This window comes from Phoca vitulina, unplaced genomic scaffold (assembly GCF_004348235.1).
Source record: "Phoca vitulina isolate PV1807 unplaced genomic scaffold, GSC_HSeal_1.0 scaffold13, whole genome shotgun sequence".
Classification (NCBI taxonomy): domain Eukaryota; kingdom Metazoa; phylum Chordata; class Mammalia; order Carnivora; family Phocidae; genus Phoca; species Phoca vitulina.
Window position 1 is genome coordinate 40805092 of NW_022589716.1, and position 14725 is coordinate 40819816.

General features: G+C 46.2%; 1 protein-coding gene across 1 annotated transcript in view; it reads left to right on the forward strand.

The window, feature by feature from the left end:
- Positions 1-14725, forward strand: part of SLC6A11 (solute carrier family 6 member 11) — a 126857-nt gene that overhangs the window by 80257 nt on the left and 31875 nt on the right. The window contains exon 7 of the mRNA XM_032411932.1: positions 14525-14628. Within this exon, the coding sequence (XP_032267823.1) occupies positions 14525-14628 (104 nt within the window). The remainder of the gene's footprint in view (positions 1-14524; positions 14629-14725) is intronic.

Sequence of the window (14725 nt, forward strand, 5' to 3'; positions counted from 1 at the left end):
GGCACCAAATCCATCTGGACTTTGGGCCTGTGAAGCTGGTCATCCTGGGCATTTCCTCTTGGTTGAGATGGTGGCAGTCTCATGGGAAGATTCAGAGGAGGGCTTTGGGATCAGACAGATCTCAGTTTGAATCTTCCATTTACTGGCTAGGTGGTGAAGGGCCACCTCCACAGCCTCTCTGGGCTCTAGTTTCCCCATCTGTAAATGGAGAAAATCAGAGTACCTAGTTCAAAGTGTTGTTGGAGGGACTGAGATAATAGTCAGTCTTGTAGGACCCCAGCGAAGAGAGTGAGGCGCATGAGGATTTGAGAGCCTGGTTTTCTGCTGCTGAGATGATAGAAAAGAATGCACTCACCTTTTTTGGGGAGCAAAGGGTATCTGCATCCCTACCTGGTGCTCATGTAAGCAGCTTGCATAGTTCCTCGAAGGCCCACGTGGAGGTGGCAGGTTTCCCCTCTGGTCTCACTCCTGATGCTGCTCACAGGTGCAGTCCCAGGGAGAGGAAGAGGTCCTGAGTGAAGACTGCAGAGCCCAGTTCCCTGGGGTTTGTCTGGGGAGCCCGGGAGAGGAGGTGTGAGCTTGGGAGTAGGCCTGGCCCCTCCTGGGAGCACTCACCCCCCGGGGGCAGAGAGAAGGCCAGGGCTCTGGGGCCAGTCAAGAATAGCTGACTTTTCTTCTGCTTCTCCTCCTGGGACACACCTAGTCGGCTTCCCAGACTCTTCAAAGACTCTTTCTCAAGCCAGAAGTAATGACCCCTCTCTGGCTACTCAGCAACTCCCACTGGTTGCAGCATTTCCTGTGAGCCAGGTACCGGTGTGTACTCTATACACATTGTCTTCTTTTGTGTCCAGAACAAAGTCTGCACCCTGGAGCTGCTCTTCTTCCCACAGTACCCATGAAGAAACTGAGGTACAAAGAAGTGGCTTCCCCGAGGTCACCCAGCAGAGCTGGCACTCAACCAGATCTGTCGGATACTGTAGACTGGGGAAGGTGCTTGTCTGACTTCCTTTTCCCTTGTTCACTTGCTAGATTGCAAGCTCCTGAGCAGGGAATAGGGGTCTTAATTGTGTGCATATTCTCCACCCCTGGCAGATACGTGATGCTCAGAAAGTGTTGCAGAGGGAATTGACTGTTAAGTTTCTTAGCAACAGAAAACCTCAGAGATTTCTACCCTAACTTTCAATGCAGTGCAAGAATTTCCTCACTGCACCCCCAACTACTTAGCAAAAGGGAGCTCATCCCAGGGCTGGAGCTTTCAGCCAGGGACAAGCTTTTCCACTGCTGTGACTGTCCCCACACCCTTTCCACCATGGATCCCCTTCGGAAGGCTCTTTGGGACAAGAATTTGAGTGCTTTCCCTTTCACTATCAGAATTCTCTTTCCCATGGGAGTGAGTAGCATCTTCCTGCATCATCCCTACAGCTACCACAGGCATTTTCCCACTCAAAGTCAGAGCAGCTTCCAGCCAAACATACAGCGATAAATGAAATACCAGCTCTGTGAATCCACAGGGCCCAGGAAGGTGTGTTCCATACCCTCTCTACATCCTTTGCTTAGCTTAGAAGCATTTCTGCTGGGCAACTTCACAAAGATCTTTCTTTTCCCTGCCCCTAGGCCTTTGCTGATACCATTTGCATCACTACTAGAACACCCCTCCTTTTCCTTCCTGCCTCCAGGCCAGGACAAGTGCTGAAAATCCATTGAAAATGTCTATCTCCATGAGTGGGGCATCGTTCTCCTCTTTCCTTTATAAAGACTTTCTGCTCCTGTATTTGACTTGAAGTTTGTTCCTGGAGTACGGCAGGAGCTTAAACTCTGGGGTGTCACAGTGTCTTCCTGGGCTTTCAACACTGGAAGGTTGAAACACCCTAGGGAAAATAAGTCTCAACTGACCCCAAAACATATCCTTGCTATATCAGCCTGGGGCATCAGGGCTAGAAGACCATCTTTCACAGGTTTTAGCTCACTTACCAACTCTGATTGGTAGTAGAATTCTTCTACCACAGCTGGATGGAGGGTAAGAGTGTGTAGTGAATGATTAGCAATATCTGTCATGAGAGGAAGGGTTGGGGGCAGGGTGTTACTGATTAACAGCATCTACCATGGGCAGGAATTGGAGTAGGATTGATTAACAGTGTCTGCCAATGGGAAGGAATGGGAGTGAAATTGATTAGCAGTGTCTGCCGTGGGCAGGAATTAGAGTGGGATGTGTGTGCCACATATTTGTCATTTACATTACAATCCAGTCTTTATTTTATAGATTAGAAGACTGAGGCCAGGAGAGAGAATTTTGTTTTTTAAAGATTTTATTTATTTATTTGACAGAAAGAGGCACAGCAAGAGGGAACACAAGCAGGGAGAGTGGGAGAGGGAGAAGCAGGCTTCCCACTGAGCAGGGAGCCCGATGCGGGGCTCGATCCCAGAACCCTGGGATCATGACCTGAGCCAAAGGCAGACGCTTAATGACTGAGCCACCCAGGCACCCCCAGGAGAGAGAATTTTAGGGAGAACACATAGGAACTATCAAGGCAATCTGGAATTGGAACCAGGTGTCCTGACCCTGTCAGTCCAGCACATTCTCTACATGGCCTGGTAGCTAGGACTCTGAATGAGCCTTGAATACTCTCTTCCTGTGTTCTGGAGACTCTAAGCAGCTGTGGGCTTTCAACACATATTTTTGAGTGTTTACCATGTGCCAGGCAATGTGTGAAGTTCTAGGGGTGCATCAACTAAAAAGTAAATGAAAGTCCTTCCTCTCGTTGAGCCTTTGTTCTAGTTGGAGGAGACAGACAATAAACAATGAATATAATGATGTGACTAAATGTATTTACTTCCTTGTCTCTAGGCAGATGCAGAGGTAGCTGCCTTCACCAACTGTGGCTGTTTTGTTTTTCATTTTCCTCCCAAGGGAGTCCTTTCTCAAGACAGCAATGTATGTGACCACTTGGCTCTCCCAGGGCATGGAGCATCCTGGCGAACCCTTTCTTTCCCTGGTTCTCTGCCTTGAACTAACTCCATGATTCTTAGAGGAGAGAAGTGGTTACGGCAGGAGATGATGAGACTTCATCTTGGCTGTTTGCTTAGCTGACACAGGAGAATGTGCCAGTTTGGGGCTTGGTTGGGAGCTGATGTCTGGTTTGGCCTGGGAGCCCCTGGCCTTGTGCTCCCAGGGATGGGATGTGGGTTCTGCAGCCCCACCACTGATGCCAATTCAGATTCCTCCTGCCTCGGTGGTTCTCAGCCAGGGCCAGATAGGCTTACTTAGAAACACGCGGGAGCCTGATTCTGGTTTCCGTGATGACTGGGGCTACCTGTAGCATTTAGAGAGTGGAAGCCAGTGAAGCTAACGGCCCCCTGCAGTGAATGGGACATTTTGAATAGTGAATTGTCCTGTCCAAAATGCCAGTTGCATTTCCCTGGAGGAACACTGTTGGCCTAAAATGCAACCTCCCGAGGGTGCATGGACAGCCGTGAGATAAACTCAGGGCAGGGGATGTGCTATCTTCAGTCCTTGCTCATGCTTTCTGCTGCTCAGAACCTCTTCTGTTTAGCCATTTGGTAAAATGGGGCCCAGTTGTCTCATGTGATGGATTAAGGAGTAGACATGCACAGGCCTCAGGATTCTACCACATAAGGCATGGAGGTCATTGCCATCAGCTCAGTGCCAACAACCACGCATCCACTCCCTCAGCGCTCTGTGACTGGGACACGGCTGTCCAGTCTCCGGGCAGAGACCCAGCCACAGTGACCCCGCTCCCTGCTCCACACAAAAGGGCCACCAGGGTTAGCCTACACACCCAGGCTCCCCCCCACAGAACTGAACGGCTCTTCACCGCCCGCAGTGCAACCCTTCAGCCCAATAATGACACTTTACTGGCAGGGCCGTTGGCAGGGCCCCAGGCAGCCCCCAGGGCCAGCTGCCCAGGGAAGTGCTTGGCTCCAGAGCCAGAGGCTGCAGCACATATTTCCAGTGGGGCTTCCAGGCCAAGAGCTTCTGCCCCTTCCCACCACTGTTCCCACTGGCCCTGCCCGCCTGCCCAGCGCATTAGCATTTAAATATATCCAGAGTGGACTCCCCCAGAGCCCTCTCCCCACCATTGAATCCTTCAGGGAGGGAGCATTTGAATCCTTCTCCCTCCCGACTCTCTTCCTTCATAATGGCCATACTGTATTCATCAGCTTCTGTATGTGGCATTAGCCGAAAGAAGGAGAGAGGGCGCCTAGCAACCCAGAGGGGGCTGAGAAAGAGGTGGGAAGGAAGTGATTTTCATGTAATTATTCACTTCTACAAAAGCCGTTGTCAGGTACACACTGGAAACACAGCTGTTGTATTATTCTCCTAACCTACTTTTAATCTTTTGAGAATCTTTACCAATATAAAAGGAGAAAAGAAAGAGCTTAACTCAGCCATTTTCTGCCGGGCCATATAAGTTATGTTTTAGCCTCAATCGAAGGCTTTGCTTACAAAAGTTGTGTTGTGTATGTGTGTTTGTGTGTCTGTGTGTGGCTGCCTGTATGAAAAGAAAATGTTAAAGAAACAAAGGGCTGTGGGTTGTGAGCCCCAGGAGGGCCACCAAGCCGTGTCCTGGCTACTTGGTTCCAAGAGCCAAATGCTGCATGTGTTGTTGGGTCTGGCGGTTTTCACGTATCTTCTTGGCCTGGCATTGGGATGGCAAGGAGTCTGGGAGCGATGAGATGTTGGCTCCTTCTGCCTCTCATTGTCGTGTCTATGTTCCAGGCCCTAAAAGTAAGTGAGTCTGTGGTAGTGATGTGTGGCTGCACTGTTTGGTGCTGCTCAGAAATCTGATTGGTTCACTTGGTCTGGAGGGGCTGGGATGGTAGGAAAAAGGCAGGAGCTTGTTTTCGTGGTATAGTTGAGAAGTGTTAGCCCCGAAAAGAAATCAAATTAAGGGAATCTTACCAGGTACCCCACTGTGTACCTTACACTCATTGTATCTTTCACGGATGAAGAAGTTGAAATTCAGAGAGGTGAAGTAACTTGCCCAAGGTTGTACAGCAGGTAAGTGGACAAGCAGGGCTCCAACCTGGGTCTGCCTGATCCCAATGCTCACACCCTCTCCTTAAGCCATAGCAAGGCTTGGAGTCAGGCATCTGACAGAAACCATCTTATTTAATCTCTTCCCCCTTGGCATGGTCTCTCAGAGGGCAGGCCAGGTTCCACAGGCTCATTTGTCCCTAAGGCTAACTCCTCCCACAGCAGCCAGTGTATACATCTCTCCAAAGCTAGATGGACAAGTGACTTCACCTCTCTGGGCATTTGTTTTTTCATCTATAGAAAGGGGGTAATAATAGCACCAACCTCAACAGTGAGTCTAATACTCGTCATGTGTTTAGGACGGCCCCTGGTATGACATAGGCGTGACCAGAGAGGAGCTGGTATGGTGATGATTGGCATCACCGTCATCACACACCTCCTCTTCCTAGTGGCAGGACAGGTTAGTGCTGCATTTGTCAGAGACCTCAGTGTCACACAGAGATGGATAGCAGGCCCGCCCGCTGGCTTCAGCTTTGACGATGCACAGAGGCACTGCCCTTCTGTTCTCTGTGTAGACCTGAAAGCGCATTTCGAGGGGAGCTTCTTCCTGTGGTCCTGCTGCACTAGGCACCACAGAGAAGGAGGCCTTCAGCTCCAGTCCTCTTTCAGCCTCCCGGGGCAGCAGCTGCATCTTTACTGAGCAGGGCCCTGGGCCCAGCTGCCCTGCAACCTCAGCTCCCGTAGTCCCTGCTTGCTCCTCTCTACCAGATGGGGTGTTGCCGCTTCTCTGCGTTGGTGTGTGGTCTGTCTCTCCTGCTAGAATGGGAGCCCCCCGAGGGCACGAGCTCCTGGTACGGTGCCTGGTACATGGTGGACACCCAGTGTGTGTGTATTGTAGGGAAAAAAAGGGAAGAGGGTATTTTTTTTAATTCCAGATTTTTGAATACTGGCATACCCTGGGGAGGGATGAATGTTGACTAAACACCTACTATTTGTTAGAGCTCACGGCTGGGTTTCTGAGCACTTCCTCAGTGCCCTCCAAGAGGTAGGCGCTGTGTTGAATATCTGTTCCACACACATTATCTTTTTAACCTTTTGCATATGAGAGAAAACGAGGGAGATGCTAGCCACATATGCACAAGGACCCTCTCCTTGATTCTGCCTGAGTTGGATAAGTCTTTTCTCTCCAAGAGGTGAGAAAAAGACATGAAGCTTTCACTCCCCAACTTCTAAGAGATAAGACATTCTACATGTATGGTCAAGGTGGGCATGTGGGGAGAGAGCAAGTGTGTGTCTGTCCCCGCACACAGCTGTCTCTAACCTGGGGATAATCATGCCCACCTCAGGGCAGTTGTGGGTCACAGAACATAAGCAGGTGCTTTGTAAACTGTAAAGTCATCTCCATGTGGACTGGGGCAGCCAATACTGAGATGGGATGGTAGAATGTCTCCTACCACCATCTATCATGGCGAATGTGGCTTCCGAGTTTGGGTAGGGAAGAATTTGTCCTTGTCTGTTCTTCCTTCTTTGATCCTCCTCTTTGCTAATATCATTGAGGACCTACTCTGTGCAGCCCAGTGCTGGGCCCCGAGGGTCTAGTTGGGAAGGCTGGTTATACTCTGATCCATTGCCTTCTGCACCTACTGTGCACCAGGGCTCATTGGAACCAGTTGCCCTGAAAGGGATGAGGTTGCCCCAGAGCTAGAGGGCGGGACCACCTCTCTTCTAAAGGGGCTCTGCTCCCCTGTTCCCATGCAAATCTGTTCTCCAAACCTCTGAATGTGGACCGCCCATGTTCATGCTGCCAGAACGCCCCCCATTCATTGCTGTAGAACATGGGGAGTGATCCGTTTCTCAGCTATTGACCCAGCTTCCTTAGGGTTTGTTTTGTGGAGACTATTTTCCCTTCAAATTGTTTTGAGAAAAGGAAGCCCTTTCTCCACTGAGCTGCCCCCTTTATAGCATCCTGGGAGATGCTGGTCAGTGGGGCTCAGTTGCCTGGTCTTCCTTTCACTGAGGTGGGGTTGCCTTTGTCCTATTTGACTAGACAGCCACAGAGCTGTTTAAATCCTAGCTGAGACTCCAGGCCTACTCAGTACACCAGGAGGCCCCAGTTTTCTCTGTAAAACACGGAGCCAGAGTGTTATGGGTTCAAACCTGACTGTCTCCCTGATTAGCTCTTTGACCTTGTATGGATTCATTTCCCCTTCTATAAAAATGGAAAAACAGTACTTACGTTACTGAAATGCTTATGTAAATGATGAGATCATGTCCATGAAAGCCCTGAATACAAGGTAGGTTTTCAACAAATGTTAACTCAAGTTTCCCACTTCTTAAGGCATCACCAAACTGGTGGAAGGGTTCATGAATGTTGTCAGTCTGTTTTATTAGCCTCTCTTTTCCCCTTTTATCAAGTTATTCCAGTAGCCACCATGATCTTGTTTGATCTCTGGGTGCTTGTGGAATTCCTAGTTGAAGAGAGAAGTAGGGAAATAGACTTGGGATAATGCCTGTAACAGAGATAATGCGGTGTGTTCACCAACCAGATCACCATTTCTTTTTCTCTTCCTGGGTAAGTAGGAAGACTACATTTCCCAGACTCCCTTACTTTTAGGTTGGGACCATGCAACTTGGTTCTAGCCAGTTGTATGTGGACAGAAGTGATACATGCAATAACCAGGTCTAGCTCTTAAAACCGGTGCTCTGTTCCTTGCGTCAGAGGGTATATTGACGTAGAAGTATCATGATAAGGCAGGAGGTCTTGTAAGGCTAAGTCACTGGGTTGAAGAGAGCCCCTTCACAATTTGTGTCTGGCTTTTTGTTGGCAAAAAAAAATATGAGTTTTTGTTGTGCTAATCCATTGAGATTTGGGGGGTTTATTGTTTATTCCTGCATAGCCCAGCAGTAATTATCTTAACAAATATAGCAGCTCCCTGGTAAACTAACTGATTCCTTCCCTGATGAGGAGGAAGGCTGACAACTGGAGCCCTGTTGCATTTTTGCAATGACAGGCATATGTTTAAGAACATAGACACACCTCAGTTATGCAAATCTGTTAAGGAGTCTAACAATACAGACTCCATGCAAAGATATATCATGCTTCTTTATGAGACTTTTTTGAGAAATCTAACACTGAAGTTTTTTGGTTCTTGAATGCCCGGCGAGCATGTGTCTAAGCAGAGAAGTTTTATCAACCTGAGTTTTCCAAATGTAGAAAATAGAAAAAGCCAGTGGAGAAAGGTTTGGATTTGGAGTCAAGGAGATGTAAAGTTACTGCTAAAATTCTGAGGACTTCCAAGTCTGTGTCTCCAGCCCAGGCTGAATATTTAGCCCTTGACTTTCCACCTGTCTCCTGCACATATCACTTGGATGTCTCAAAACTTGCCTTGTCCAAAACTATACTTCCCCATTTCCCTACTTTATACCTCCATCCTCCCTTTAAAAAACCAGCTAATCTTCTGTTACACCCCATCTACCAACTTGCTCATCCATGGGTATTCTTTTCTCACCTCCAGTCAACACCAATCTTGTTTCATCTGCCTCCTGAACATTTCTTGAGAACCAAGGAGATAAGATGGCAACAGGGGAAAAAAAAAAAAACACTTAAAAAAATTTTTCCAGAATCTCTCCACTGAAAGAGAAAAACCAGGATAGTAAAACAAAAAAAAAAAAATATCTTCAGCATAATTAGGTAACTCCATGAAGCACAAAATGAGAACAGGTGGAGCCAAACACTGATACCAATAACATCTGCATGATGTCAACTTTGTGAGATGAGATGACGATGAAGGCAAAGGGAATTGGGAAGGCTGAGAGCCAGAAAATCCAGAAATCTCTAACATGTATTCACCCTAGAAGGAGAGGACTCTAGGAGGGTAAGCTTGGTAGAGCTATCTTAGAATGCCAGCCAAAATTGGGAGGGATGTACGTGGGCCCCAAGTTATAGGTGGAAGTGGGAGAGCTGCGGGAAGCTCAGGCAAAGGTCTGGGACCTAGGAACTCTAGGGACCAAGCAGCTGAGGCTCCATAGCCAGAGAGAACCCCACACTGGGGAGAAACCACTAGAAGCAAAATTCAAATTGAGCAGGATAGAGACACTAGAGGAAACAAAAAGAGAAATTTTGGATGGGAATGGGGAAGGGAACAGAGAACAATAATTTCAGAATGTATTGTCAGCACAGTCTTAGTTTTAAAGACTTTTTATACTAACAGAAGAGGTAATCCTAGAACTGTGAGGCTAGGAAATCTACCCTGGATCATCCTCATTCCTCCACACAAGAAAACCTCCTTGTAAGAGGGCAGGGAAATGTGTCTGACCTGCACATGAACAACAGAAAAGGATCATGTCAAATCCCATACAAAGCTATTTTAAAAAAAGAATCCTGAGCATAATAGTATTCCTATAGGTAATGTATGCATTCCACAGACAGGACCACAAAACAGCTGAATACTGAAACTTAATATTTCAAAACAAGCTAAAAGAAATAAGGAACTAACAGATATGATAAAATAATAGCATAGGTGAAATTGTGAGACAAAAAGATTTGAAAATAAAGCTGACCAAAGGACAGCTTAGAAAAGCAGAACATTTCAGGAGGAATAGCTAAATAGAAGGAATAAAGAGGTGAATAGACACCATGGGTAATATCATAAGGTAAATAGGGAATGGAAAGGAAGAAAATAAAAAATAAAGTCAGAGAGGAGATTATTTAAAGAATGAAAGAAAAAGTGATATAAAAGGTAGACAAAGAAGGTCCAACATACAAATCAGTCCCCCAAGAAGAAACACAAAGCAGGGGAAGAGAACAAATAGCTAAAACAATAATTCAGGGATGTTTTTTTCCCTGAAATTAAAGAAAAGACTTGAATTATGTCTTGAAGAAGTACACCACAAGCCTGGGAAAATCAACCCAGAGTGATGAACATTAAGACTTATTCTAATCAAAATGACTGAACATTAAAGAGAAAAGAAAAAACCTGTTGGTCATTCAGACAAAAAGAGGAAGTGAGTTAGAATGGTATCAGACTTTCCTACAGCAGCACTCAGTGCCAGGGGACAACTGAGCAAGGTATTTAAGATACTCAGGAAAAGAACAAGAGAACCAAGGACATTGTATACAGCCATACGTGTTCAAGTATGAAAGCCATTGGTCAACTATTATGAACATGCAAGAAGCCAGGAAAAATTATTTCCCATGAGCCTTGCCTAAGGAACTTACTAGAGAACAAGCTACAGGCAACCAAACTGACTGGAGAGGAATTAACATAAGCGCTGGGAGGGAGAATTAATTTCTAGTCACCTGTAGAACTCACACTAAAAAGTGGCTGTCAAAGAGATACTATAATTGTACATTCTGATCACGCAGAGACAGACAAGTATTAAAAATTGCAAAAGAATGGAGTGTGTATATGAAAAATAGAATACATTCACATATTGCCCTTACATATCAACTGGAAACAAATGAGTATTTCTTCTAATTAGATGTTAGAGGAAAGGGAAGGAGAAGAAACTGAGACTACTGGCTAATTTCGGTCTTCCTCATAGTTGGGAACCAACCCCCAGTGTCACAGAGGGGGAGGACTAAAGGAATTGTATAGAAGTATTGATTTAATGCTAATCATGAGAATAACAGTGATAGGCTTTTTACCACAGAGGTAGGAGAACAAGAGGGAAAAATCATTGGAAAGTACATCCCCCTCTCACATGAACCTCCAGACCCAAGTCTTCTCTCATCCTTTCTCCAGTCTCTAAAGGTGTGCCTCCATCCAGACAGCCTTCTTTGATTGCCCTAGCACATGTTAATTGTCCCCTTCATCAACCACTCCTAGGTACTGGCTCCCTTGTCCTCTGAATGTTTTACCTTATCTCACCAAGAAACACAGATGCAGTGTTATATATAATTGTGTAGTACTTCTTTCAGATTCTGACACAGAGTTCTCTGTGCAGAAGGCACTCAATAAATGCTAGTTCATCAGTAACTGAGGATTGATTGAGGGATTTGGGCTCACAGCCCCTGGGTTTTTCTAAGAACTTAATGTTGCTACTAGTCAGAATTATTTGAGTCTGAAGTGACAGCAATCCAATTCAAGTTGACTTAAGAAAAAGAGGAATTTATAGGCCCCTGAAATTGAAATGTTTTAGGGTATGTTTCATTTCAGGTATGGCTGGGTCCAGGTACTTAAGTCATTACACCAATATCAGTCTTTCTTTGCTCTAGACTCTGCTTTCCTCTGCATTGGTTTTATTCTCAGACAGGCTCTTCCCTTGTGGTCAGTGATGATCCCCAGGAATTACAAGCTTAGCATCTCCAGGAGAAAAAGATGTGTCCCATTTGCAGTAGCTCCAGTAAAAGTCCCAGGATTAAGTTTCATTGGCTTGGCTTGTATCATAAGCTCATCCCTGAACCAATCACTATGACCAATAGAAATGCTTTGGTTGGCCAGGCCTGGGTCATGTGACCACGCCTGAAGCTACCTCCCAGTGGAGAAAAGGTGCTTTCCCAAAGAAAAATTAGGTCACTCTTACCTGAAAAGGGGAGATAGATGCTGGGTGGGCAAAAACAGCAGATGTCCGTTTTAGTGTTGATGTGCTCAATGAGCAGACTGCAAGGAAAATTCCCACAGGTGAACATCATCCTTCAGGGGTCCCATCTTTGGGATGTGTGGATAGAAAGCTCTCTGGTGTTTTCAAACTCACAGAGGGCTTGTTTACCATGTTTTGGGTAGAGAGGAACCAACTCCAACCAATTGATGGAGAAGCCAGATTTCCTGCAAGTCTGGTGATTTTTCTCACTCTGTCCTGCACACTCAGCCAGAGGACAATGTGGGGTCTGAGAGGAGGGACATTTAATTTGCAGAGGCATTTCCAGCGAGAGTGAGGGACTTGAGGAGCAGTGCTTGACTGAGTGCCGAGTGTCCCGGTGGGTGGCTCCTATGACCTGGTCTTCTGTTTCCTGGGGCAGCAACTGTATTGTGTTTTACCCCTCCTTACAATTTACTACTGGTCTTAGATTAGAGATTCAGAGAAAGCACCAGTGCCCTTGGACACTAGAACGCTCCCTTCTCCAGGCAAAATACCTGTTTTCTTCCTCTTGGGGATTTGAGTACCTGGTATAAGTCACTACCCTGGATTGGGGTAAAGAGAATCCACTGAGGGGCGCCTGGGTGGCTCAGTCGTTAAGCCTCTGCCTTCGGTTCAGGTCGTGATCCTGGGGTCCTGGGATCGAGCCCCGCATCGGGCTCCCTGCTCTGCGGGAAGCCTGCTTCTCCAACTCCCACTCCCCCTGCTTGTGTTCCTGCTCTCGCTATCTCTCTCTCTATCAAATAAATAAATAAAATCTTAAAAAAAAAAGAATCCACTGAGGTAGCAAATGGGGAAACCGAGGCAGAGTGGGAGGACTTGAAAATGCATACGTTTCTCTCCTACATTAACACTTTTATCTGCACTGGACCCTTCCTATCAACATTTAAGCATCCTTGAGTTCTACCATTTTAAAAAAATTTCTCCCTAAATTACCCTTCCAACTATCTCCCAGTTCCCCTCTGTGGCAAAACTTCCTGAAAAAGCTTTTTTTTAATTCCATCTTTCCATTTCCTCCTCCCCATGTCTCAAGCCACTCTGATCTGCTGGCATCCCCGCTCTACACACACACACACACACTCTCTCTCTCTCTCTCTCTCTCTCTCTCTCTCTCTGTCTCTTCATGAAAGAGCTCTCCTTAAGTTCCTCATTCAGTTCCAAGACACTCCACTGAGGGAGAAAAAAATGTATCATTTCTTAGGTTGAGAAGCAGCATTATGATCCTCAATTTTAATAAGTATTTGTTGAATGATTTAACAAACTCAAGCAAATCCAGGGTAGAGTGACCTGTACTGTTAAAATCAAATCCCTGAGAGAGGAAATAGAGTTATTTTACTTGGAGAAGGAAGAGTTCTAGGATCCAAGGGGCACTGATGCTTTCTCCAAATCTCTAAAGTGCTACTACACAGAAGAGGAAGGTGTGGTCTGGATGGCCCCAGAACTAGGAGCACCTTCAGGAAGGGGGATTTCTTCTCATTTTCAGAAATGTTCTTTTTTTTTTTTTTTTTTAAAGATTTTATTTATTTATTTGACAGAGAGATAGCGAGAGCAGGAACACAAGCAGGGGGAGTGGGAGAGGGAGAAGCAGGCTTCCTGCCAAGCAGGGAGCCCGATGTGGGACTCGATCCCAGGACCCTGGGATCATGACCTGAGCCAAAGGCAGACGCTTAACGACTGAGCCACCCAGGCGCCCTCATTTTCAGAAATGTTCTAATGGTTAGAACTCTCTAAAGAAGAAAGGGCTGCATCAGGATATAGTGAGTCTCCTGTCACTAGCAGTAATCAAACAGAAACTATTCTGTCAGGAGTAGTCAGAAGAGAGTCTTGTATTGGGTGGGAGATGACCCTGGAGGACTTCTGAAATTCTGGAATTGGTTAGGCATGGATCTCTAGAGGCCGGTCTCCATGGACTTGCCTTTGCCACCCCCAGCTGTGTGGTCTTGAATAAGTTATTCGACTTCTCCGTTCCTGTTGCCTCAGCTGTAAAAGGGGGCTAATAATAGCACTTACTACATAGGGTGGCTGTGAATATTCAAGTGCCATAATGCACAAAGGGCTCAGCACCGATGCCTGGCACATAACAAGTGCTCAATAAATGTTAGCTGGTATTTGTATTTAGTGCAAAGTCTTGTTCCCTAGATGGCACCTGATTCTCAAGCATCAGTGTCATCGGCTGCATTTAGCTTTTAGCTATGGATTTTTCTTGGAGCTGAGAGCAGGGAGAGCCTGGGGAAAAGTGCTAAAGAAGCCATCATAATTCCTGGTGTGTGTGTCATGCTGTCAACAGCAGTTTTTGTCAGAGAGGAACCTAAGAAAGTAGTTTCCATTACATACCACATAGGAAGCCTAAAATGCATCTGTTTTGAAAGGTGGAAAATACAGGTGGGCCTCCCCCTTCTCCTATCCCTTCCCTGCCACCTTTGATGCTCAGATCAGCTATGCAGATATTTTCCCAGGGGCAGAATCCTATGACAGTTTACTCATGGTATTCTTAATCACAAAGATAAGCAGTCACTCATTTTGGCTTAAATATGACTTAGCTTATGAGCTGGGTCCCAGGAGCTTCCATTCCATATTACCTGAATCCTCTTAATAGTCCTGAGACGGAAGTTCATTCCCCAGTTTGCAGATGAGGAGACTAAGCCTCAGAGAGGTTAAGTAGCTTTTCCAAGGTCATGTAGCTGGAGCAGGGACCTAAACATCCAAATTCTTGCTGTTCAGTGAACTGTTATCCATAACCTCTAGAAAATTCTGGAATTAAGGACATTTATATTTAATGAAGCAGTCCCCAATAATAGAACTCCTAAAACACTTTCCTGAGAAGATTAGGAAGTTTGATTATTGATTTTAGACTTTTTGGAAGGTAAGGTGTGGGTGGGGGATTTCCGAGAATGGGGCCACCCCTCGTCTGACTTCTTTTCATGCTGACTTCTTTGTGCCTTCCCGCAGGTCTGGGTAGATGCTGGGACGCAGATCTTTTTCTCCTATGCCATCTGCCTGGGTTGTCTGACTGCTCTGGGAAGTTATAACAATTATAACAACAACTGCTACAGGTGAGCGTTTCACAACCCTACCAGCTCTCCACCAAACGCCTCCGTGCTACCAGGCCAGTTCACGTTTGTCTTCCTGTCGCGTAGAGCCAGGACGAGA